This window comes from Balaenoptera acutorostrata, chromosome 4 (assembly GCF_949987535.1).
Source record: "Balaenoptera acutorostrata chromosome 4, mBalAcu1.1, whole genome shotgun sequence".
NCBI classification, from domain to species: Eukaryota; Metazoa; Chordata; class Mammalia; order Artiodactyla; family Balaenopteridae; genus Balaenoptera; species Balaenoptera acutorostrata.
The window spans coordinates 91502532-91527270 of record NC_080067.1 but is presented as its reverse complement, the minus strand read 5'-3'; the positions used below and the strand labels follow the sequence as shown (position 1 = coordinate 91527270).

Sequence of the window (24739 nt, the reverse complement as noted above, 5' to 3'; positions counted from 1 at the left end):
ATAAGTAGCTGTTGGGTGCTGTAGTCAGTTTTAAGATAAGCAGTTGGGGGGAAGTTATTAAAACTACATGACTGGATGTGGTTTTAGACTTTCAGATAAGTTCACTTTAAAACAGTAGGATTGTTGCAGGCGACAAGGAAACAGAACTTCTGTTGAATTAAGTGTCAGAAATCTTGGCTGGATTTGAGAAAAAAGCAAACTTAGGGCCCACGGGCTTCATTCATTCTCTTGTGGAGAGTGAATTGGGGGGAGAACAAGGCCACCTTTCTTACGCAAAAGAGCAACCTCTTCCTTTAAGGCCAGAATCCTTTCGGCCTGGACGTGGATCAATTCAGTGACCTTCTCTCTTGCCACAGTGTCTGCTTTCCGGGGGCCCTGGAAGGCGTTGCCCTGTTGAGAGAAAACACCTCCCTGCTTTAAGCACCATTTGGACTATGGAAACACCCCTGTCTTAATTTGTCTTTTAGGTGTGCCTGACTTAAATAGCCATCGCTCCTGATTTTAAGAAGCCTTCAAGTCCTCCACTGAAATCCTACCATTGGAAAGGTGTCCCTTTGAGCTAATAAGCAACTCTTAAAATGCAAATCCCCTTTAGAAAGTAACTCATTAAGCTAGCTATCAGTCACTCATACCCTACAGGGCTCATCGCTGGAATTCTAAAAGGCCAGATACCTCCTTTTCCTATACAGCCCATATCTTGTTTTCCAAAAAAGAAATCTTTATTCCCTCATCTGATTTCTTCCCCTGCCCAGCCAATTCCTGCTCATGTTTCAGACATCATTTTTAGGGAGGATTTCTTTACCCCATGGGCTGGGTTAGGATTCCTGCTCTATGTTCTGTCAAATCATCCATCACACATCATTGTAGTTATTAGACTGAACCATTGGAAATTTGTGACATGTGACCATTTTTTAACCTAAAAAGTAGCAGTTTCATATGGTTTGACCTAAATGCTTGTTTGATATCTTTCTTGCTAGATCCTGTGCCTTAGAAATAGAGCCCAGAAGGCCTGGATCTCACCACTCTACCCAGCATCCGCCCTAGAACTTGTTACATAAGTAGATGCTCAATAAATCTGAACGTGCATCAAAGGAAGGGACATAACACCTAGTATCTTCTCTGTGCCAGGTGCTTTGTGTCTGCGACCTTACGTGATCCTCACAACTCAGAACCAGGTGGTGGTATCCCAATTTTAAAGATACAGAAACTGACAGAGGTTTATGAACTGGCCCAAGTCACTATAATATTAAGGACTGGAAGCAGGATGAGAGCCGGGTTCCCTGAAGCCAAAAGCCCAGGATCTGTCTGTTACCCCACTTACTATGGCAGCCCTTCCTCATAAGTAGGGGTTGTCATTACCCAGTACCTTCTTGCCTCTTCTCCCTTGCCCACCTTCACTTCAGGGGCTGTGAAAACTAAACACTAACCTTAGCCAGTTTCTTTTCCAGCTGGGAGTGGCTAAGTAGACATAGCAGAAGACATTTGCTTTCTTAATGAAAGGGACACAAGAGACTGGCATTGGGGCAGCAACCACAGAGCTGGGGCAGCTGTCTGTGACTCTGAAGGAAACTTCAGTCACTGAGAGAGTCACAGAGATACTGGCCCTGACATCACAGCCCCACTAAACTAAAACCCCTCAGTCATCTCCTGCAGACTTCTTGTTAAGTGAGGAAAAGCACCCCTATTTGTTTAAGCTACTCTCCAAAAGTGGGGCTTTTGGTTACTTGTAGCTAAATGCATGGCCCCTCATGCCCAGTCAGTCCAGACGGTCACTCTGAAGTCACCTTAGCTTTTCCCTCATTGTCTTCACCATATCCAAACAAATTTTGGCTCTTCTTACTTTGAAATGTCTTTGACCCTGGGTTTTTTGTCCTTGCCGTCTTCCTCCCCATCCAAGCCTAGATTGTTGTAAGAGTAGTAGCTACGGAGTCAGCTTGGGAAGCAGGCAGCCCTCAGTTTAAAAACAAACTTCCCGTTCACTGCAGCTCTATTTACAGTAGCCAGGACATGGAAGCAACCTAAGTGTCCATCAAGGGATGAATGGATAAAGAAGATGTGGCACATTTATACAATGGAATATTACTCAGCCATAAAAAGGAACGAAACTGAGTTATTTGTAGTGAGGTCAATGGACCTAGAGTCTGTCATACAGAGTGAAGTAAGTCAGAAAGAGAAAAACAAATACCATATGCTAACACCTATATATGGAATCTAAAAAAAAAAAAAAAAGGTTCTGAAGAACCTAGGGGCAGGACAGGAATAAAGACGCAGACGTAGAGAATGGACTTGAGGACACGGGGAGGGGGAAGGGTAAGCTGGGACGAAGTGAGAGAGCGGCATGGACATATATACACTACCAAATGTAAAATAGATAGCTAGTGGGAAGCAGCCACATAGCACAGGGAGATCAGCTCGGTGCTTTGTGACCACCTAGAGGGGTGGGATAGCGAGGGTGGGAGGGAGACGCAAGAGGGAGAAGATATGGGGATATATGTATACGTATAGCTGATTCACTTTGTTATACATAGAAACTAACACAACATTGTAAAGCAATTATACTCCAATAAAGATGTTAAAAAAAAAAAAGACACTTCCCCACGCATTAGCTCTGAGCGCATGAGCACGTTACTTCACCACTCGGAGCTTTGGAAAGTGGTATTTTGAAGATTCAATGAGACAGTCAATGGAAAGAGACCATACATGTAAAGCTATATATATAAAGGTATACTATGTAAAGAGACCTACACAATTAATTTCCTTTCCCAGTCAACTGATCTGCCTCCAAACTCTTCCCTCTCCAAGGTATCTGGACGTTCAAAGCACATCAAGTCAACAGATGTTTACTCACTGACGACTCTGAAGATTCTGTCTAGGCATCACCCCTCTTGAATACTGCTGTGACTCTTCCCTCAAAAATTCTTTAGTGGATAAAGGGCCTTTGATATTCAGATTCTAGTCTTCCTCTCTATTTTAGTTGTAAACCTCCCAAAGCCTCTTATTCATTCTTTCTTTTGGACTTTTGCTTAGACCAGTGATTCTTCAGCTCTAGCATGCAGCAGAATCACCTGGAAGGCTTGTTCTGGATTGCTGGACCCCTCCCACAGAGCGTCTGATTCTGTAGATCTGGGTGGAGCCCTAGAATCTGCATTTCTAACAAGTTCCCCAGGCGAGGCAGATGCTGTTCTTCAGGGAACCACACTTTGAGAACCCCTGGCTTAGAACATTTCCTGGGCGCTTAAAGAAAACAAAGTAAAGAAAACCAAGAGGAAAAAAAAAAAACACAGCATTTTTGCAGGTACTATTAAAAGATTATAGCACATAGTTCAGAATATGCCATACATGTGTTATGTCCCTAGAAGGCAAGGCTTAAATAGGGTGAAACTTTATAAATAAGTATTATCCACCACATACTATGTATTAAGTACTACTAGGTTAGCCTCAATAAACATTATATAAAAGCAAGTTGAAAGCCCTAAAAAGTAACAAGTGTTTTAATAAGTAACATGTGGCCTCCCATAATTCAGGAGGCCCGCTTTAGGTCAAAGGAAGTAAACCTGTACTGGAAATGGATGTTTGACACCAAATTCAGGGAGCATGTTGATATCATTATTTACACCTAAGTAACCTTACCTCTCCAAGGGCCAAGGCAAATCCCTTAATTAGTACTTGTATGAATTCATGACACCGAGTAGGCAAACAGTAAAGCTAGTCCCTCAGGCTCATTGTAATGTAAACGGTATAAACTCAGTGTCCTCAGGGACCCAAGTGGGCCAGAAACGTCCAAGATCAAGGTTTGTTTAAAAGCCAGCACTTGATATTCCCTTTATAGAACATCCCCAATCCTGACAAAAGGTCTGAAGAAAAGGAACATACTTGCTGGTTCTGTAGAATATTCAGCTGAGAATCAAGTTTCTTCTTTTCAATACATAAATCATTCATCTGATGAAGTTTTTTGGTGTGTTCTTTTGTCTTCATCATCAATTCCCATCGCACTTGAGCAATCTTTTCCTACCAGGGCAGAAAGATGCAAAATGGATTAAGTGAGTGAGGAAACAGAGAAAAATGAATGTCCGGATTTGATCAAAACCATCAGACAAATGGAGTGATATGCACATAGAAAAATACAATAAGCCAATAATATCAGAAGCAAGTGCACTGGGTCTGGTTTGATTAAAGAATAATGTAAGCAGGATGAAAGTAGGTAAAAATAAGATAGACATCACTCCATTGTTGAGAAATGACATTAGTGTGCATACTGAGTGATGGTATTCATTAATTAAAAGGGAGAATGATCCTTTAAGCAGGAAATGTTCCTGTATTGCTTTTTCCCCAGTCTTGGCCCAGGATCCTCAAGGTGACCGGCTTGAATGGCCATACATCTGCCAGTGGCTTTCCTTTGTTCTCCTATTACTCCAACAAATTATTTTAGATAGCACATATTATCTCCAGCACTACCCTGATAGGGACCAGTCCCACTGACACAAACACTGAAGTAATTTGTTTCTTCACGGTACAGTGGCAAATCTTCGATAAGAAAAGATGAGACAAGAGAGCACTAGGAGAGACTTCCCTGGTGGTCCAGTGGTAAAGAATCCGCCTTCCAGTGCAGGGGACACAGGTTCAATCCCACATGCCATGGGGCAACTAAGCCCACGCACCACAACTATTGAGCTCGCGCACATCAACTAGAGCCCACACGCAACAAACTACAGAGCCCACGTGCCCTGGAGCCCGCGCGCCACAACTAGAGAGAAAACCCGAGCAGACCTTGCACCGTCACAAAAAAATCCCGTATGCCTCAACAAAGACCCCGTGTGCCGCAACTAAGACCTGACGCAGCCAAAAAAAAATAAGGAAAATAAATAAATATTAAAAAAAAAAAAAGCGCTAGGAACCTCTCCTCCTTCCCTATCTACTGTGAAGACAGAAAACTGGAGAAGCCATAATTATTTGTGGGCTTATAAAATCTTTGTAAAAGTTCCTGTCTCTGAATCAGGCTGTAACTGGGGTACTGCCTCATCTCATGGCTCCGGGAACAGTGTAGGCATTTAATACCTTCTAAGACCCTACCAGCTAAATAGTATATACCTTGTTATAAAATATATTACTCAGAGATGTTTTCCTAATTTCCAGAATGGAAACAGCATGCAAAAGCTATGTAGAATAATACAATTAGGTCCTCAGAGTATAGCAGTTCATGTCTAACACTATTAGAAAGTTTATACGTTAATTCAGACCTCAGAGTGGAATCTCTCTGTAATCTTTCATGCCATTTTGCCATCATATTTACATGAATCCTGGACCCCAGACCCAGTGCTAGTGCTTTCATCCCAAAATAGACCAGTGGCTCAACTAAGTGAACGGTAAGAAAGCCGAGACAGGCTTAAGATCATGGAGGAACCAAGTGGGGCTCACACACGTGTCTCCAGTTTTACAGATGCTTCCCAGGAACCACTGAAAGCTCACCAGGAGTTCTTGCCTCCACCCAGTGGATCCCCTGCCCTCTCATCCTAACCTCCCACATCTTCATTTCCTTTGCATTCGATAGCTCCTTTCGAAGTTTTTTGATCTTTAGTTCTTCAAGTGTTGTATTCACAGAAAGTGTCTGAAGGGCTTCTAGGTTGATCACACGGCCAAACTTGCTGACCATTAGTTGACTGACTGTTTCTTGCATTTCTAAAAGAAGACAGTCACTGTCAGGTTGTTCACCAGATCCCACTGTTATTAAATGAATAATACCAATACCAATACCATTCTAAGGAACAGCTTTTGCAAGAAGATGATAAGAGATTTTACGTTACCAGTTGGGTTTTCCTCTGTGACTTTTCACCTACTACTTTCCTCACTTAGAATGTACATTGCTCTATTGTCTTTTCATCTACTTCAAATTCCTGTGTAAAAGGGACTCATCTTTCCCAACTGGCTACACCTTCTGATCTTCCCCTCCTCAGATTATTCATGGGCCCCAATGGGATTATGAAGCCTTCAGTTTTTAATGTTTTATTACTGATCTCTATAACATCTGGTGTTGAGAATAGAACAGTCACTGAACAGAAGTTTCCATTTTATTCCAAGTAAAAATATTAAAATCCTTGCAGTGGTTCACCAGGTCCTACCTGTCCTGCCCTGCCCCTATTATCTCTCCCACCTCCTTTCCCACACCTCTCTCCTCATTTACTCCAGACACCTTTTTCTCAACCTTCTCAAACATTCCAGGTTCACTTGGATATACATGGATATACATACTCTCATATAGAATTGTCTGGAATTCCACTGTCTGAAATTCTTTTCCCGAAATAGCCACATGGCTCACTCCACACAGCCCATTTTCTGAAAACAAGTTGTGAGACTGGTGAAAGACTCATTTCTGAAACACCCATTTCTGAAGGTGTAACCAAGTGTAATTTGTCCCCTAACCAGGGAGAACCACATCTTAGTAAGTATATCACCTTTCCAGGGAGCTCTTCCCTGGCCTCCTATGGACCTCAGCACTCTTTCCCAGTCCCTTTCTAATTTTTTCCTCTTAACAATCATCTCCATCTAACATGCAATATGTTTTACTTTTGTTTACTGTGTTCCCTCAACATGTGAACACTGGAAAACCTGGAGGAAATTCCATTTGTGGAGTCTGAGCTCCCCAAGAAAGTATAATCTCGTAACACAAGATTTTCTCAGTCACCAGAGTCCCCTAAGTGAAGTCTGAAGGCCCTAAGGTATAACAAGATGATGCAATTCTGTTACAGTACAGGAATTTGTATTCAGGTATATAATCGTTATGGCTGAACGATAATGGTATAATCAGCATGGCTGCCATTTTGCACAATCCAGGGAGGGTTATTCATTTCTATTCTATGTGAGTGGCGCCCCACGGACTTGTGTCATGCAGTGGCCATGATAATCAGTGATGCAAATGAAATGACTGGATTATTTGCACATGTGGGGCTAGCCTGTGGCTGGCTGCTTGGCCTCCCTCAGGAAGAACCTGGACTTCCCCCAGCTAGCCCCATACAACAGGTGCCCTCTCCCAAGGCAGCCTCATGTACTAGGACATGGACTCTGGTCCTTGCCCTTCCCACTGTGGAGCCAGCCTAACAACACCCTTCTCCTGACTCAATTAGGCCAGCTAGTGTTCCCTGGGGACATAAAGGCTTCTGGAACACTCCCCATCCCCTGTCCCCACGGCTGCAAGCTGTGCTCTCCTTGAAAAGGAGAGAACTTACCTCCCCACCCCATGTTCTAGACTCTCCTCTTCTTCCCTATTGGGTCTAGGGATGGAGGCAGGCAACAGTGAGTGACTGTGGTGTCTCTCATCACTGTTAAGCATTTGTTCTCTGAGATACAGGAAAGGAACCCACTCCTAGCTTCACCTTCAGAATTAGGAGATCAGTCTTTAACCAGACTCACAACTTGCTTTCTGAAAACGGACCGGGGGTAGGAGAAGAACTGAAAGTCACTGAATAAAACTTGAACCACATGGGACTTCTTTTTATTTTAATTTCAACTAACATTGCAGAAATGTGAATATTTCATTTCATCTTCTTCACACATTTTTCCAAACTGTGAGGTTACTCAGATGGAAGTAAGCTTCTTTCCTCATTTTCATACTAGTTTGTTCCTTGGTTTGACAAATAGTATTTCCAAATATAAACAACATTCACAGGCTACAGAAGCCAAAGGAATGTGAAGTACGTGAGAAACATTGGGGCCTCAAGGTTTATACCTGAGAAAACTCTATGTCTCAAATAAGTGTTATTCAAACATAGAGTCCTAACATGTATTTTAAAATTTTATAATCCAACCATGGATTATATAATTTTATATACCCACCCATGAGGGTAGAACCATCATCACTCATTGGAAACTGACCTCTACAAATCCAAGCAACCTGGATTGACTGACCGCTGTATTCTTCCCATTATTTTTCTTTTCAAATTTTCTTTTAAAAACTATTATTCAATTGTGGTAAAATACACATAACAAAATGTACCATTTTAATCTTTTTAAAGTGTACAGGTCTGTGGCATTAAAGTAGATGCTATTATAGTATTGGTAATATTATTGTTATTAAAGTTGGAATACTTCATCACTTACACATATGTTCCATATATCAAATATTCAAAAGGTTTTTTAAAAGAATTGTCTTTACTCCATACATCTTACATTATACACCTCAATTCCATCTGAATTAAGAACGTAAATGTGAGGAACACTACTAATAGAAGAAACGATAGAAAAATATCTTTGTGACCTCAAAATAGGAAAGGATTTCTTAAGACAGACAGACAGACAGACAGACACACACACACACACACACACAATGAACAAACTATAAATAGATTGATAAAATTAATTATATTGAGATTTTTAAATGTCTGTATCCCAAAAAGATACACTAAACAAAGTAAAAAGGCGAGACACATATTAGAAAAGATTTGAAGTGAATGTAATGGACAAAGAAAGACATAAAATATAGGGAAAAACTCCCTACAATCAATAAGTAAAATAAGAAAACAGAAGTAAAAAAATGGGCAAAGTGTATGACAGGCAAGAAAAGGAAATACAAATAAACAGCAAATAAGCTATGTGAAGACATTCAACCTCAAGGACTTAAGGAAACAGTGAAATACAATTTTAACATCTACGAGGTTGGCAGAAATATGAAAGTCTAACAGTATTAAGTGTTGATTAGACTATGGAGCCCAGGAAATTCTCACACTGCCAAGGGAGAGAAAAGGGTACAACCACTTTGGAGGGCAACTTGACAATACCCAGGAGAGCGGAAAATGCACACACCCCCCTCTCACCCAGAGCCCCCAGTCCTGGGGACTCGCCTCCTTCCACACATGCACAGGGAGACATGTACAAGAAGGTTCACTGTAACACTGTCTGTAATCATGAAAAATTACAAGTACCCTAAATATCCATCAACAAGAGACTGAAGAAAAACTCCTTTATAGTCCTACAATGGAATATTGTAGTACCAGTTAAAGTGAGTAATTATCTGTAGCAATACGGATTACTCTCAAAAACTGGTTTAATAAAGTGAACTGCAAAATGATAGGAATGATATTATTTTACAGTTAAAAACATGCAAAGGCGCTTTGTATACTGTGTGTGGATACATCCATATGTATATGGACGTGCCTGGTGGTTGATCCTGATTACTAACTAAGCCACGGGCTTAATACTCACTCTGTATAGTTCGGGCCATCTCTCTCTTTTCTCGGGTGAGCTGTTTACGCCTCTCCCGGCATTCTTTATTAAGTTTTTGCTGCTGGGAATTTTCCTCGTGGAGCTGGACAATTCGTTTTTGCAGTCGTCCCAAGGAGTGGTTGGAAAAGACCAAAGTTCCAGAAAGATCACTGGGTATTTCTCCAAATACCACATACTCTATCTACAAAAGCAAAACAAAACAGAAATCAAAATAGACAAAGATCAAGCTAAATTTAAGGTCATGGAAAGCATAAGGGAAACACTTCTTTCTCTGTCCCTTGTCACCATTAAGGTAAAAGCAGGAAGCCACTTTCAAATAGAAGTCACATTTTGTCCCTCTGGGACAGCACTTCTTTCCAAAAAGACCATGCTTGATATCTACTGCATACGGATGGAACAGACATTTCAGGGTTGGCATATTAGGCAAATTGCTACAGATAGCTAATCCTGTTTGGGTCAGGTTAAACAAGATGCATGTAAGGCTGATCTTAGGTTTTTCTTCTAACATACAGCTTTCTCTATTTACGTGACAAAACATGGTAAGATGGGCTTTCAATGATATGATCTCTGCATTTTAATGTAAGTTGTAGTTTGAGCGGGATATAGAGATGAACAAAGAGAGGGGAAAAAGAGAAAGAATATTTTCCTTTTATCTTAACCTCCCTCATTAACAAGTAGAGATTAAGTGAAGATAATTCTTGCATCATTAGTTCATGTCTACTTAAAGATGGTGTGAAAAGTGACATGTGTCCAAGAGTCAAGATTTCAACCTCCAAGCCATTCCCTTAAGTCATAGGCTTCTCATTTCTTCAGACTTGAAATGATTCACCTTTCAAAGTGATAATGGACCACAGGGAAATATACATGTTTTCATATTATGCTTTTATAACAATCTCAGAAGGGGTAAGAAAAGTTGCGGTGTCATTCTACAGGTAGATTTCTCAGCCAAGGACTGCACTTCTCCCCCCTAGTGGCCCATGAAGTTTTCTCTGGAAAAGCCTGGGTGTCATATGGCTTTCCTGCTCAGACAGGGTGGGGCAACCTCTCAGACCCGTCACCTGGTGGAGCTTGAGAGGAATCACAACCAGCAGTTCATTCAACCGCTGCTGCTTCTCACGTTGATAAGCCTCCAGGGCCTCCTCTGCCATGTTCAGATTAGTTGCCACAATCTTTACCTGTGGAAAGGCCCATGTGTGAGATGTTGAAAAGATTCACTGAATATATACCCAAGGTGGTAAATGAAGCCTTTCTGGGAGGAAGCAAAAGCATGAGCTGGATCTGCTTTGTTGGGCTGTGATTAAATGGACGATCCCAGTCTGCAGCCCAGGAATGTATATTACTCTCTTCCTGCTAAGTCATGATCCACACCACTTTTTCAATTGTTCCAATGACCCCAGAGTTGTATAGGTTTTGTGAATGAAAACTCAGAAGACTTGTCCCCATCTCCCTTTTGTTTTCTGCAGTAAAAGCATCTCTCAGCCTGGAATGTCTTTGTCAGGATGGTTCAAATCTCATTTGGTCATAATGACGTCAATAAACTAGGGGAAAAAAAGCCCTTTAAAGTAATGAAACGACTAACTACAGTATTTCTAAAGCACATGCTTCATCTCCTAAAATACTTGAAAGTTTTCCAAATCATTTCCTTTTTCAAGAGGAGAAGCAATCTATCAAAAATATTTCTGAATACGAGTCAAGTGATGCTGCTCTAGGAAAGAGTACCTAAGAGGGAAACTGAGCAGATACAGCAGAAAAATCAATATAATTGTGCCAGAAGTTTACCTTAGTGGCCTCCCACATGGAATGCATACACCCCAGAGTGTCAAAGTGATCTACTGGGGTCCGGAAAGAAGTTTCAATTTCTATTTATTTTTATCTTATTCTTTTTAATTTCTGTTTTTGCAAATGTTTCATAATACGTAAAATATATTAGTACAATAGTTCATGTATATAATTTATAAATAAATATACATTTATTGTGGGAATACGTGCTCCACAACTTTTTTACTTATAGAAGTATGTAATCAAAAAAGTTTGGAGGCCAATGATATAGATAAAGAAAGTCCCAGTCATTAAAAGAGCAATGGCCCCTCAACCACAACTGTAAATGGATCTAACATGGGAAATGTCTGTTCTCTTACAAGAAGTCCTAACTCATGCCATTGCTATGAAATAGCAATATTATAGCTGCAAGGAGGTGTAGCTTGTTGGGAGAGGATAAACAGACCTGAGAAGGGCAGACCAACATACTTTTTTGGACAATGTATCATATTCCTTTCTGAGGTTATCGATCATTTTCTTTTCTTCAACTAAGGCCTCTTCAATGTCCAGCCTTTTCTCTCGAAGTTGAAGGGCCAGTTCAAAGAGACCCATATCACAATCTGAAAAGACAGTCAAAACAATAAAGCGGCCCCATTTGTTAGGGAATGTAGTAATACAATAAGTGTGGACTTTGGAGCTTCAGAATTATTAATGTCCATCTACTCCAGCAAGATTCCATCACACTTAGGGCTCCAGATAGAAATTATTCCAGGTAGAAATTATTAATGGTATTAATAATCATGATAGTGGTTATGATACTAGTATTGATGTTCTGAGCAGTGCTCTGAGCCAGGCTTGGTGCTGGGTCCTTTATGTACCTTATCTCATTCAAGGCTCACAGGCCCTGCAAGGTAGAGACTATTGTTCCCATTTTATAGGTCATGACCACCCGACCACCATAAGTCTCAGAGAGGTCACACAGCTGATATGTGACAGAATGGGATTCAAGTACAGTATCTCTGTATTAATTTCCACTATATCACACTGATAGCCACATTTATCCACTGAATAATTGATAAAGAATGTGAAAATATAATGGATCACTACAATGGAATTTAAGAACCATAGCTCCATCCCAAGTTCTACCACTAAACTAACTGTGAGCCTTTGTTCAAGCCATTTAATCCTGCTATAAAATAACAAGTTGCACTACTTATGCAAAGATTTTCTAGCTTTCTTCCACTCATAAATATGATTTTAAGGAGATTCTTATTTTCAAAATCAAAACAAGATTTAAACTTTATTTGACTTTAAAATTTGATTTATAATTTATATGAAATACCTAGGAAAAATAATTTCAGATCAAGAAGAAATAGTTTTCCTACTGAACCATTCATGTATTGAGCCTGTAAGAATATTGGTCTGGACTATAAGAATATTGGACTGTAAGAATATTTCAGACTGGTTTCACCAGTGAATATAAATTGCCAAGCATCTCCAGGAAATGTAAAAATTGCCCTTACAAAACAGGTTTGAAATATGAAAACTGAATGGTTTGGCAAAAAGGGAGAGCTTTATAAAAGTATACTTAAATATATATTTTTATATATACACACACATATATAAATCTTCTGTTTCTCTATAAAATAAAACTTTCTGCATAATTTATGACTCTGAATCAACTAGAGATTGTCTGCAGATTATTTAATTGGGTACTCATAAATAGCTGCCTCAAGAAACAGAAAATTGTCCAGAGAGCCCCAAAGAGTATTCATTAGACTATACTTCATACATATTAAGCCATCCTTTCCTTAAATATCATTATGAGACAATCGAGAAACCAAAAAAAGGAAGTTTTTGGTATTATCAATCCACAGTCACACATAACAGAGAATGCATGGTTTTATCCCACTTACTTGTTGGGCAGATAGAATCATCAAAAACCTCATCTTCAGATCCAGACTCATCCTCATCACTCTCCAAGCTGGATCCTTCTTCACTTGATTCATCACTTTCTTCATCTTCATCTAAAGAGAGAGGGAAACATTGTTAATAAGCAGAGAAGTTCCTGTGTTAAGACTTTAAAAATAAATCATTTTTCAATGAGTTAGTTACTAGGGAAACAACAGGTAAATAAGGAAATTATTCAGTATTTTTAGAAGTATTTAAAATGGTTACAGATACAGAGACCACAAACTCAAATGCCTGCAGAAGGCTGTGCAATTAATTTCAATGCATTGAGTCAGAGAGGATTGAGATCAAGCTGCCAAGCCGCTTATGCTGTGACCCAGCTAACACACGCTTGGTTATACAGTCCACAATTCCTAAATCACAGTGCTTGAAAACAAAGAAGATTTTCATAACTTCTCTGAACCGAAGTAATACCATTTAGAATCTTCACTTAACTTACTTAGTGTGAATATTCATGTCTTGCTGCAGAAGTATTACGATGTTTGATTTAGAGATTCTGCACCAAACCCTGCTGGGGGTGTTAGTTGACAAAGACTCTCACCTTTAACCAAACTTGAGTCAGACTCCTCTGAGTCCTCTGACTAGTCCTTGACCTTGAACTAAATGGGCTCTGTCCTGGGCCCATTTAGTTCAGTTTTAGCAAGAGTCCTGGTGAGTAACTCCTCACCCTTGATATCTGGTCAAATTCCTTATTCCCTACCCTCAATATCTTATCACTCTGGCCTGCCTTCAACAGAAACCCTGTTAGGTCAGTTTAGCAAAGAATTACCCTACCTCTTAGTAATTTTCTATCAACTAACCCTGACCGTGCTCCTTGGCTATAAATCTCCACTTGCCTTGTACTCAGAGTCGAGCTGATCTCTCCCCTACTACAAAATCCCATTATAGTGATCCCCCTGAATAAAGTCTGCCTTATTGTTAACAAGTGTCATGAATGATTTTTTTCCTTTAACAATGTCATATTTAATATCTTTTATAAAATTTTTTGAATACAAAAATACATCTGCTCCCAAGAGTTTTGGGTAAGGAATTGTAGACCTCCCCCACTCAACTCTAATCCCATTTTCTTGTAAAACACCTTGAGCCCATGTGTGAACAATTGGCAATTTCTATTTTATGGAACATCAAAAAATAGAGATAAGAAGTGGACCTTATACTCATTAGAAGATTTGTTAAATTCAAATGTCTCAGGACTTCCCTGGTGGCACAGTGGTTAAGAATCTGCCTGCCAACGCAGGGGACATGGGTTCGAGCCCTGGTCCAGGACGGTCCCACATGCCGCGGAGCAAATAAGCCTGTGTGCCACAACTACTGAGACTGCACTGTAGAGCCCATGAGCCACAACTACTGAAGCCTGAGTGCCTAGAGACCGTGCTCCACAACAAGAGAAGCCACCGCGATTAGAAACCCACACACCGCAACAAAGAGTAGGCCCCGCACGCCACAACTAGAGAAAGCCTGCACCCGGCAACAAAGACCCAACGCAGCCAAAAATAAATAAATAAATTTTAAAAATTAAAATGTCTCTTAAAATGACTACAAGTGATCTGTACCACCTTATGAAATAAATCAGCAAAGTTTAAAATTAGGCTTTAAAATTCTTACATAGATTTCTGTTTTCAGGAAAATGAAGCAGATCTACTTCCCCTATTCCTCCCACTAAATACAGACCTAACCCCTGGACATTATATGTAAAACAAACACAAGAAGACTCTGAGAAGTGGAAAGAAGAAGGCAGACCTACTATGAACTTCGAACCCTGAGGAACAACACTGTGGTGAGTTCCTTGGGCCTTTTTTTTTTTGCCCTGTATCTCAGAGGTGGAGAAGACTAAGCAACCTGAAACACCAACAGGTGCAGGTAAAGAAAGGCCCAACCAGAACCTGCTCTCTCTAGCCAAATGACCGCACCATGCTGTCAGTAGAGATTCTGTGGGGAGCTGGGACTCCCATCTGCACACAACAATAGTAAGGAGATCTCCCTTCCCTTGGGTGAAAAATAAGGCTGAGTACCTCCACCTCACAGTAAGGAGGATGCACCCACTCCTTCCTCTGGCAGAACAGTGTTAGAGAAAGCCAAGTAAACCAGAAGATTTAAATAAGATACAGAATCTCATACATAATATGAACGTTTCCAGCTCTTAACTGAAAGTCATGCATCATACCAAGAACCAAGAATATCTCCAACTGAATGAGAAAAGACAACCAATAAATGTTAACACTAAGATGACAGAAATGTTAGAATTATCTGACAAAGTACTTTAAACAGGCAAGATAAAAATGCTTCAATGAGCAATTATGAACACACTTGAAGCAAATGAAAAAATACAATGCCTCAAAGAAATAGTCTCAGCCTATTTGTTTATTTATATAAAGAAGAACTAAATGGAAATTTTAGAACTGAAAAATACAATAATTAGAATAGAAACTTAATGGATGGGTTCAACAGCAGAATGGAGGGGACAGAGAAATGAATCAGTGAACTTGAAGATAGAACAGTAGAAAGTAGCCAATTTGAACAACAGAGAGAAAACAAACTGGAAAAACAAACAGAACCCAAACCCCAGAGCCTCAGGGACCTATGGGACCATAATGAAAGGTCTAACATTCATGCCATCAGAGTCGCATGAAGGAGTGAGGAAAAGAGGGGGTCTTTAAAAGGACTTGAAGAAATAATGGCTGAAAACTTCTCAAATTTGGCAAAGGACATAAACCTATGGATAAGTTGAATGAATTCCAAAGAGGATAAATCCAAAAAAAATCTACACTAAGACTCATCACAGTCAAACTTCTGAAAACTAAAGAGAAAAAAATCTTGAAGGCAAACAGAGAAAAGGGGATAAGCAATTTGAGTATTAGAGGGTTTCTCATCAGAAACTATGGAGACCAGAAGGAATTGGCACAATATTTTTCAAATGCTGAAAGAAAAGAAATGCCAACCTACAATCCTATACCCAGTGAAAATGTCTTTCAGAAAAAGAGGAGAAATCAAGACATACTCAGATTATAGGAAAATTTTAAAAATTGCCACTAGTATACCTGCTCTAAAAGAATGGATAAAAGAAATTCTTTACACAGAAGGAAAATTATTTTTTAAAACAGGAAACTTGGAGCAGAAACATGGATAAATACAATAGGCTTTCCTCCTCCAAGTGTTTAAATTATGTTTGATAATTGAAGCAAAAATTATAACATTGTCTGATATGGTTCTAGATGTATGTAGAGGAAATATTTAAGACAACCATATTATAAATAGGGAAGATAAAGAGATGTAAATGTAGACGAGGATTCTATACTTGACTTAAACTGGTAAAATGATGACACTGGTGGACTGAGATAAATTATGTATATATAATGTATCAATAATATATAGAGCAACCACTTTAAAAAGTATACAAAGAGATACATTAAAAAGTGCTAGAGAAAATTAAAATGGAATTCTAAAAAAAATGTTCAAGTAACCCACAGGAAGGTAGGAAAAATAACAAAGACAGAAAACAGAGAAAAAGAACAAATAAAAAATAAAATGGCAGACTTAAGCCCTAATATATCAAATGTAAGTGGTTCAATATACCAATTAGAAGACAGAGTGGATGAAAAACATTATTTGACCATATGCTGTCTATCAGAAATTCATTTCTAATATAATTATATAGTCAAGTTGAAATTAAAAGGAGGGGAAAGGCATATTATGCAACTATTAATCAAAGCAAAGCAGGACTGGCTATACTGATATAAGATAAATAGACTTCAGAGCAAAGAAAATTACCCAAGACAGAAAAAGAGCTTATATAATGATAAAAGTGTCAATCCATCAAGAAGACATAGCAATATTAAATGTGTATTCATAAAACAACAAAATTGTGAAGCAAAAATTGACAAAAATGAAAGGAGAAATAGACAAATCCATGATTATATTTGGAGACTTCAACACCCCCTCTCTCAACATTTGATGCAAAAACTATACAGAAAATCAGCAAGGATATAGAAGACCTGAACAATATCATCAATCAATAGAATCTAACTAACAGTAATAAAACACTTCACACAAAACAGCACAATATACATTCTTTGCAAGTGCCCACAGAACATACACTAAGATTGACCGTATGTCAGACCATAAAACAAATCTCAACAAATATAAAAGAATTGAAATCATACAAAATGTGTTCTCTGACCACAGTGGAATCAAACTAGAACTCAATCACAGAACGATAACAGGAAAATCTCAAAACACTTGGACCTACACAACACACTTGTATATAATCGATGGGACCCAGAAGTCACAATGTAAATTTTAAAACTACATTGACCTGAATGGAAATGAAAATGCACTTGAAAATTTGTGGAATACAGCTAAAGCTGAGAGAGAAATTATAGTACTAAACTAGAAAAGAGGAAAAATTCTCAAGTCAGTGATTTAAGCTCCCACCTCAAAACCTAAAAACAGGAGTACAAAATAAACCCAAAGCAAGCTGAAGGAAGCTAATAGTAAAGATAATAACAGAAATCAATAAAATTGAAAGCAGAAAAATAACAGAGAAAATCACTTATACAAAGAGCTGATTTGTTCTCAAAAAGATCAATTGAATTGACAAAACTCTAGCAAGACTGAAAAAAAAAATAGGAAGATAAGAAACAACTTACCAATATCGAGAATGCAACAGGTGATATTACTACAGACCCTGCAGATACTAAAAGGATAACAAGGAAATACAATGAACATCTCTATGCACATAAATTTGCTAACTTAGGTGAAATACACCAATTCCACAAAAAATACAAATTACCACAACTCACCCAATATAAAATAGATAATTTGAAAAGTTCTGTAACTATTAAGAACACTGAAATTCTAATTTTAAAACTACTTTGAAGAAATCCATTGCCCCAAATAGTTTCACTGGAGAACTTTACCAAACATTTATAAAGAATTGCCATAAATTCTTTACAATATCTTCCAGAAAAATCAAAAAGGAGAGAAGACTTCCCAACTCACATTTTGAAACTATTATTCTCCTGATACTAAAACCAAATAAATATAGTACAAAAACAGTACAATGATCCTCATGAATATAGACATAAAATTTCTTAACAAAATATTAGCAAGTAGAATTCAGCAATATATGAAAAAAATTTTAGGGAAACTTCCTGAACTTGATAAAGACTATCTATGAAACACTTACAGGTGTTTCTTAATGGTACAGGTAGCATACTTAATGGTGAAAGATTGAATGCTTTCCCCCTAAAATTGGACTAAGGCAAGGATATCAGCTCTGAGCACTCTATTTCAAGATAGTACTGGATGTTCTAACCAGTGCAATATGGCAATAAAAGGTAATGGCATACTGACCAGAAATAAATAAAACTGCCCCTTTTTACAGATAGAAATTCCCAAGGAATCAATCAAAAACCCCTAAAACTAATAAGCGAGGTTATAAGATAAACATCTAAAAAGCAATTATATTTCTATATACTAGTATGAATATGTGGACACCAAGATTAAAAGCAAAATACCTTTTAAAATTACTCAAAAAAAAGGGAAATGCTTTGGTGTAAATCTAACAAAACATGAACTTGAATTGTATGTTGAAAACACAATGCTGATGACAAATCAAAGCTTTACATAAATACATACTATATTCATGCATTGGAAGACTCAACACAGTAAAGATGCAAATTCTCCCCAGATTGATATAGAAGTTTAACACAATTGCTATCAAAATTCCAACAAGATCTTTTGTAGGTTGAGAAAAAAAAATCTAAAATATGGAAATATATAGGAGCTGGAATAGCTAAAACAATTTTGAAAAAGAAGAATAAACTGGGAGAAATTAGTCTACCTGATTTCAGAACTCAATAGCTACTATAATCAAGACTATAGTATTGGTGGAGAGATAGACACATACATCAATAGAAGAGAATAGAAAACCCAGATATAGAACCACACAAATAGGCCCAAATGCTTTTTGACAAAGATCAAAAGCAATTCAATGGAAGAGAGACAGCCTTTTCAACAAATGGTGCTAGAACAATTGGAGATTCCTAGGAGAAAAAAAAACCTTGACCAAAGTCTCACATCTTATACAAAAATTAACTCCAAATGGATCATGGACTTAAATGTAAAATGATAAAACTTTTAGAAAAAAATAGGAGAAAATCTTTGGGACCTAGGGCTAGGTGAAGAGTTCTCAGACTTGACACCATTACAAGATCCAAAAAGGGAAAAACTCAAGACATACAAACAGCTCATACAACTCAACAACAAAAAATAACCCAATCAAAAAATGGGCAGAAGACCTAAATAGACATTTCTCCAAAGAAGAAATACAAACGGCCAATAGGCACATGAAAAGATGCTCAACATCACTAATTATTAGAGAAATGCAAATCAAAACTACAATGAGGTATCACCTCATACCAGTCAGAATGGCCATCATTAAAACTGTATAAATAACAAATGCTGGAAAGGGTGTGGAGAAAAGGGAACTCTCCTACACTCTTGGTGGGAATGTAAGTAGGTACAGCCACTATGAGAATAGTATGGCGGTTCCTCAGAAAACTAAAAATAGAATTACCATATGATCTGGCAATCCCACTCCTGGGCATATATTCAGACAAAACTCTAATCCAGAAAGATACATGCACCCCTATGTTTATAGCAGCACTATTCACAATAGCCAAGACATGGAAACAACCTAAATGTCCATCAACAGATGAATGGAATAAGGAGATGTGGTACATATATACAACGGAATACTACTCAGCCATAAAAAAGAATGAAATAATGCCATCTGCAGCAACGTGGATGCAACTAGAGATGATCATACTAAGTGAACTCAGAAAGAGAAAGACAAATACCATATGCTATCACTTACATGTGGAATCTACAATATGACACAAATGAACCTACCTACGAAACAGAAATAGACTCACAGACATAGAGAACAGACTTGTAGTTGCCAAGAGGGAGGGGGTTGGGGGCGAGATGGAGTGGGAGGTTGGGGTTAGCAGATGTAAGCTATTATACATGGAACAGATAAACAACAAGGTCCTACTGTATAGCACAGGGAATGATATTCAGTATCCTACGATAAACCATAATGGAAAAGAATGTAAAAAAAGAGTGTATATATGTGTATAACTGAGTCACTTTGCTGTACAGCAGAAATTAACACAACATTGTAAATCAATTATACTTCAATTTAAAAGAAGAAAAAAATTTTTAAGGGAAAAATTGACAAATTGGACATTGACAAAATTCAAAACTATTGCTCTGCAAACTCTGTTAAGGGAATGAAAAGACAAGCTATAGACCAGGAGAAAATATTTGCAAACCACATATCTGACAAAGGACTAGTAGGTGTAATATGTAAAGAACTCTAAAAACTCAACAGTACCAAAGCAAACAATCCTATTCAAACATGGGCAAAAGACATGAAGAGACATTTTACCAAAGATATACAGGTGGCAAATAAACATATGAAAAGATGTGCTTGTTAAATGAAACTATCCTATGATATCTTATACCAGATACACACACACAAACACACACACACACACAATCCAGATGGTTAGAGACCTAAAGGTTTATATCCTCTCCTCTGTAACCCCATAGTGCCTCTACATTGTCTATGTTGTAGTGAAATAAAAGGGTGTACTATGTCCCTTAGTTATTTCTCTATTTCATGCTAATGAGAAAAAAATAGGATCATACGTAAAAAGAAATACAAACCAGCATCTCCTTCAACCTCCTTTTTCTTCACCCGCTTAATCCTCTTCTTTAGTACCTTCATGAGAAAGTTAGCAAATTTATTGTTTTCTCCAAGGGCTGCTTGGAAACCAGCATAGAGTGCCTTTTCTTGGTCCTGGACCTTGGCGACTTCATTCTTTTTCTCTTCCATCTCTTTAAGAGTTTCATTTATTTTCCACTAAACGAAAAAAAACAAGAACAAATGATAAATATTTCTGATAAACCAGGTTCAGAGAACAATGTGCATTACAATGTAAGGTTACAGCCTACAAACATTTTTTAAGCTTCTTAATAGAAGTTTACATTTCTGATGTTTCTGAATGCAGTCATTCATTTATTTGATTAAAATTTTATAATTCTTTTATAAAAATCAGTTAAGTTCAGAATCAGATAAGATCGATTCTTTGACGTTTAACTTCCTCAAGAAATTAAATTAAGTAAATTGAAATTTTCACTGATATGTGGATATCAGCTAGTATTTTTCCATGTGTGGTCTCAAAAAGTTTTTTTTCATATCAATACAAGATAACTAAAACAAAAAGGCACATCCGCTCTTAGTGAAGCTGATATACCTAAAAACTGACGTCACTACTGAGTATGTATTATCTAATACAATCCTTCTCCTTTTAAGACAAAGATAGATGGTCTAATTAATCTCTTTAAATTTAACATATATGTAACAAATAACCTTAATTTCCTGTGCTATTCAATTATTTATTACTCTGAAACTAGCTATAATATTTAAGAAATTTACTGACTTCTTTTCCAAGTATGTTCATTCATAAGGATAATATATAATCAAAACTCAACTTCACATGATAGCTACAGACAACAAAAACAGACTTTTAATTTTGAAATCCATAGGTAAACTAAATATAAGGGTCACTTTTGAAAAATTTATTCTCCTACCTTACAAAATATCAGATCAAATTCATTAAAAAGTATGATTCACTTCTCCCTGAGCATGGCTACCAAAAACAGAGAGCAAACAGGAATAATGGGGAAAAGGAGGAGGAAGAGAAGACAAGAAAGAGATATGGACTAGAACAAGGGGGGAAATTAAGTTGAGAAGAAGAAAGAAAAGAAGAATCAAGTCCCCTCCATAACTAAGGCTGTAGCCAGCTAGCACTCTTCTGCCCATTCATACTTGCATGTCCTGTTCCTCTTTGTCTAATGAATTAACACGCTCTTGAAGTATGTTCTCCTGTTTCTCAAAATTCTTCAGGAGAAGCATTTCTTGAAATAATGTGACATGGTGCAGGTCAGATAATTTCATCTGAGTATCTAGTTTCAGTTTCTGATGTCTCAGAAGACGGAGTTCTGCATCAAAAGTGACAATCAGTTCTTTGATCTGAGGTGGAAAAAGATTTGAGGGTATGTTAGAAGTTTAAAACAGGTACATGCATTTTAAAAACTATCCAACAATACTGATTTGTTTGGGTAAAAGCATTTTCTTATTATGCCCTTATTATGGATGGAGAATTACAAGGGTGGGGCACACGGGTGTGTATACAGTCACATAATTTAATTTATGTACATTTAATACCATTGATGAACTGGTTTACTAAGTGGTAGGAATTCTGTAACTGCAGTCCTTCGAGCTGTTTCTTCACCATCGATTAAGCCATTGATCAAGAATGTCCTCCTTGCTGGTTTAAATTGGAGACTGTGAGCTCTTTGTGGGTAGTATTGTGTCTGTCTCCACTCTATCCCCATGGTATCTCTACACTGCCTTTCACACAGTAAGCACTAAAAAAATATTTTCCTCACCTTCTTATTTTGAAAAGTTTCAAATCTACAGAACAGTAAATATTTTTAAATAGATAAATATAATTGTGGAGCCACAAGAAACCTGTTCAATCTTCTTGGTTTATTTACAGATGAAGAAATTGAGACTAAAAGTGACTTCCCTGAGATCAAATTTGTTACAGAGCTTGGATAAGAACCCAAATATCGGGCTTCCCTGGTGGCGCAGTGGTTGAGAATCTGCCTGCCAATGCAGGGGACACGGGTTTGAGCCCTGGTCTGGGAAGATCCCACATGCCGCGGAGCAACTAGGCCCGTGAGCCACAACTACAGAGCCTGTGCGTCTGGAGCCTGTGCTCCGCAACAAGAGAGGCCGCGATAGTGAGAGGCCTGTGCACCACGATGAAGAGTGGCCCCCGCTTGCCTCAACTAGAGAAAGCCCTCGTACAGAAACGAAGACCCAACACAGCCAAAAATAAAAATAAATAAATAAATTAATTAATTAAAAAAAAAAAAAAAAAGAACCCAAATATCTCATGTCCTGGTCTAGACTGTATTCCACTGCGATTTCAAATGATTTTAAATCCTCAGTTTTACTTTGATTTTGACACAGCATCTCCCTTGCCCCATCCCAAAGGAGATGAAGAGATCAACAGAGAGCCCAAAGGGCTGATTCTCCCAATGACACTAGTATAACAGGAAAAAGACAAACCATTCCATGTTTTTCATTAGGCTGTACTTGAATGGGGAGCCTCGACTATCAAATGCCTATAATGAGTGAGGGCTCAGCCTGGGGTTGAGAAAGAGGAAGATATCTGTGGGTTTGGGTCTGTGAAACTGCTGGGGAATTTCAGAGAGCTAAAAGACAAAAACAAAAAAACCCAACAAACCAAGGAGAAGAAAAATTAAACTTTTAATGTATGACTGTAGACTAAGTAGGTTCCACTTTAATGCTTGTTCAACAAATTTGAATTATTTTTAAATTTCTTTGGAGGAAGCACTATGTTTTCTTCAGTGCAACACCATTCTGCAACTATACCACATAGGTGTCCAAGGTTGTAAGGGTTATGCTTGCTTTATTCTCACTACCCCTCATAGCCTGTAAGCTTTATAGACTAGAGAACATGTACGACTTGACAATTGTTTCATCCCTACTACCTAGCTAGCACTGTTTCTGCACATAGAATGTCCAATAAACATTTGTTAAATTAATAATTAGTTAAAATTAAGTCAATCAAAACTTTTTATTGAATATCTACTATATGTCTGGCATTGTCCTAGACACTTCAGGGGAATCCTAGAATTGTATAATCTAATGAAACAGAGACTAAAAAAATAGAAAAAAAATCAATGAAACTAAAGCTGGTTCTTTGAAAAGATAAACAAAATTGATAAACCTTTATCCAAACTCACCAAGAAAAAAAGGGAGAGAGCCCAAACGAATAAAATCAGAAATGAAAAAGGGAAGTTAAAACTGACACCACAGAAATACAAAAGGTCATAGGAGACTACTACTAACAGCTATATAACAACAAAATGGACAACCTAGAAGAAATGGACAAATTCTTAGAAATGTACATTCTTAGAAATGTACAATCTCCCAAAACAAAACCAGGAAGAAATAGAAAATATGAACAGACCAATTACCAGTACTGAAATTGAATCAGTGATTTTAAAAACTCCCAACAAACAAAAGTCCAGGACCAGAGAGCTTCACAGATGAATTCTACCAAACATTTAGAGAAGTGTTAACAGTTATCCTCCTAAAACTATTCCAAAAAAATTGCAGAGGAAGGAACACTTCTAAACTCATTCTATGAGTCCAGTATCACCCTGATACCAAAACCAGGCAAAGATATCACACAAAAAAGAACATTACAGGCCAGTATCACTGATGAACATACATGCAAAAGTCCTTAACAAAATATTAGCAAACTGATTCCAACAATACATTAAATAATCATACAGTATGATCAAGTGGGATTTATTCCAAGGATGCAAGGATAATTCAATATCCACAAATCAATGTGATACACCACATTAACAAATTGAAAAATAAAAAACATGATTATCTCAATAGATGCAAAAAAGCTTTTGACAAAATTCAACATCCATTTATGATAAAAACTCTCCAGAAAGTGAGCATAGAGGGAACATACCTCAACATAATAAAGGCCATATATGACAAACCCATAGCTAACACATTATTGACTGGGGGATTTTTGCAGAAACTAATGCCTGTGGCCATAATATGCCTCTGGTCAAAAATGTGTTAAAGGTGAAAAGCTAAAAGCATTTC

At 37.8% G+C, this 24739-nt stretch overlaps 1 protein-coding gene across 1 annotated transcript in view; it reads right to left on the bottom strand.

Annotated features, from left to right (window-relative positions):
• Positions 1 to 216: 216 nt before the first annotated feature.
• Positions 217 to 24739, bottom strand: part of CFAP44 (cilia and flagella associated protein 44) — a 118515-nt gene continuing 93992 nt past the window's right edge. Inside the window, exons 27-35 of the mRNA XM_007181919.3 lie at positions 21842 to 22045; positions 20677 to 20872; positions 12888 to 12998; positions 11461 to 11591; positions 10272 to 10388; positions 9193 to 9394; positions 5516 to 5676; positions 3874 to 4008; positions 217 to 390 (exon numbers count right to left, since the gene is read on the bottom strand). Of these exons, the coding sequence (XP_007181981.2) occupies positions 217 to 390; positions 3874 to 4008; positions 5516 to 5676; positions 9193 to 9394; positions 10272 to 10388; positions 11461 to 11591; positions 12888 to 12998; positions 20677 to 20872; positions 21842 to 22045 (1431 nt within the window). The remainder of the gene's footprint in view (positions 391 to 3873; positions 4009 to 5515; positions 5677 to 9192; positions 9395 to 10271; positions 10389 to 11460; positions 11592 to 12887; positions 12999 to 20676; positions 20873 to 21841; positions 22046 to 24739) is intronic.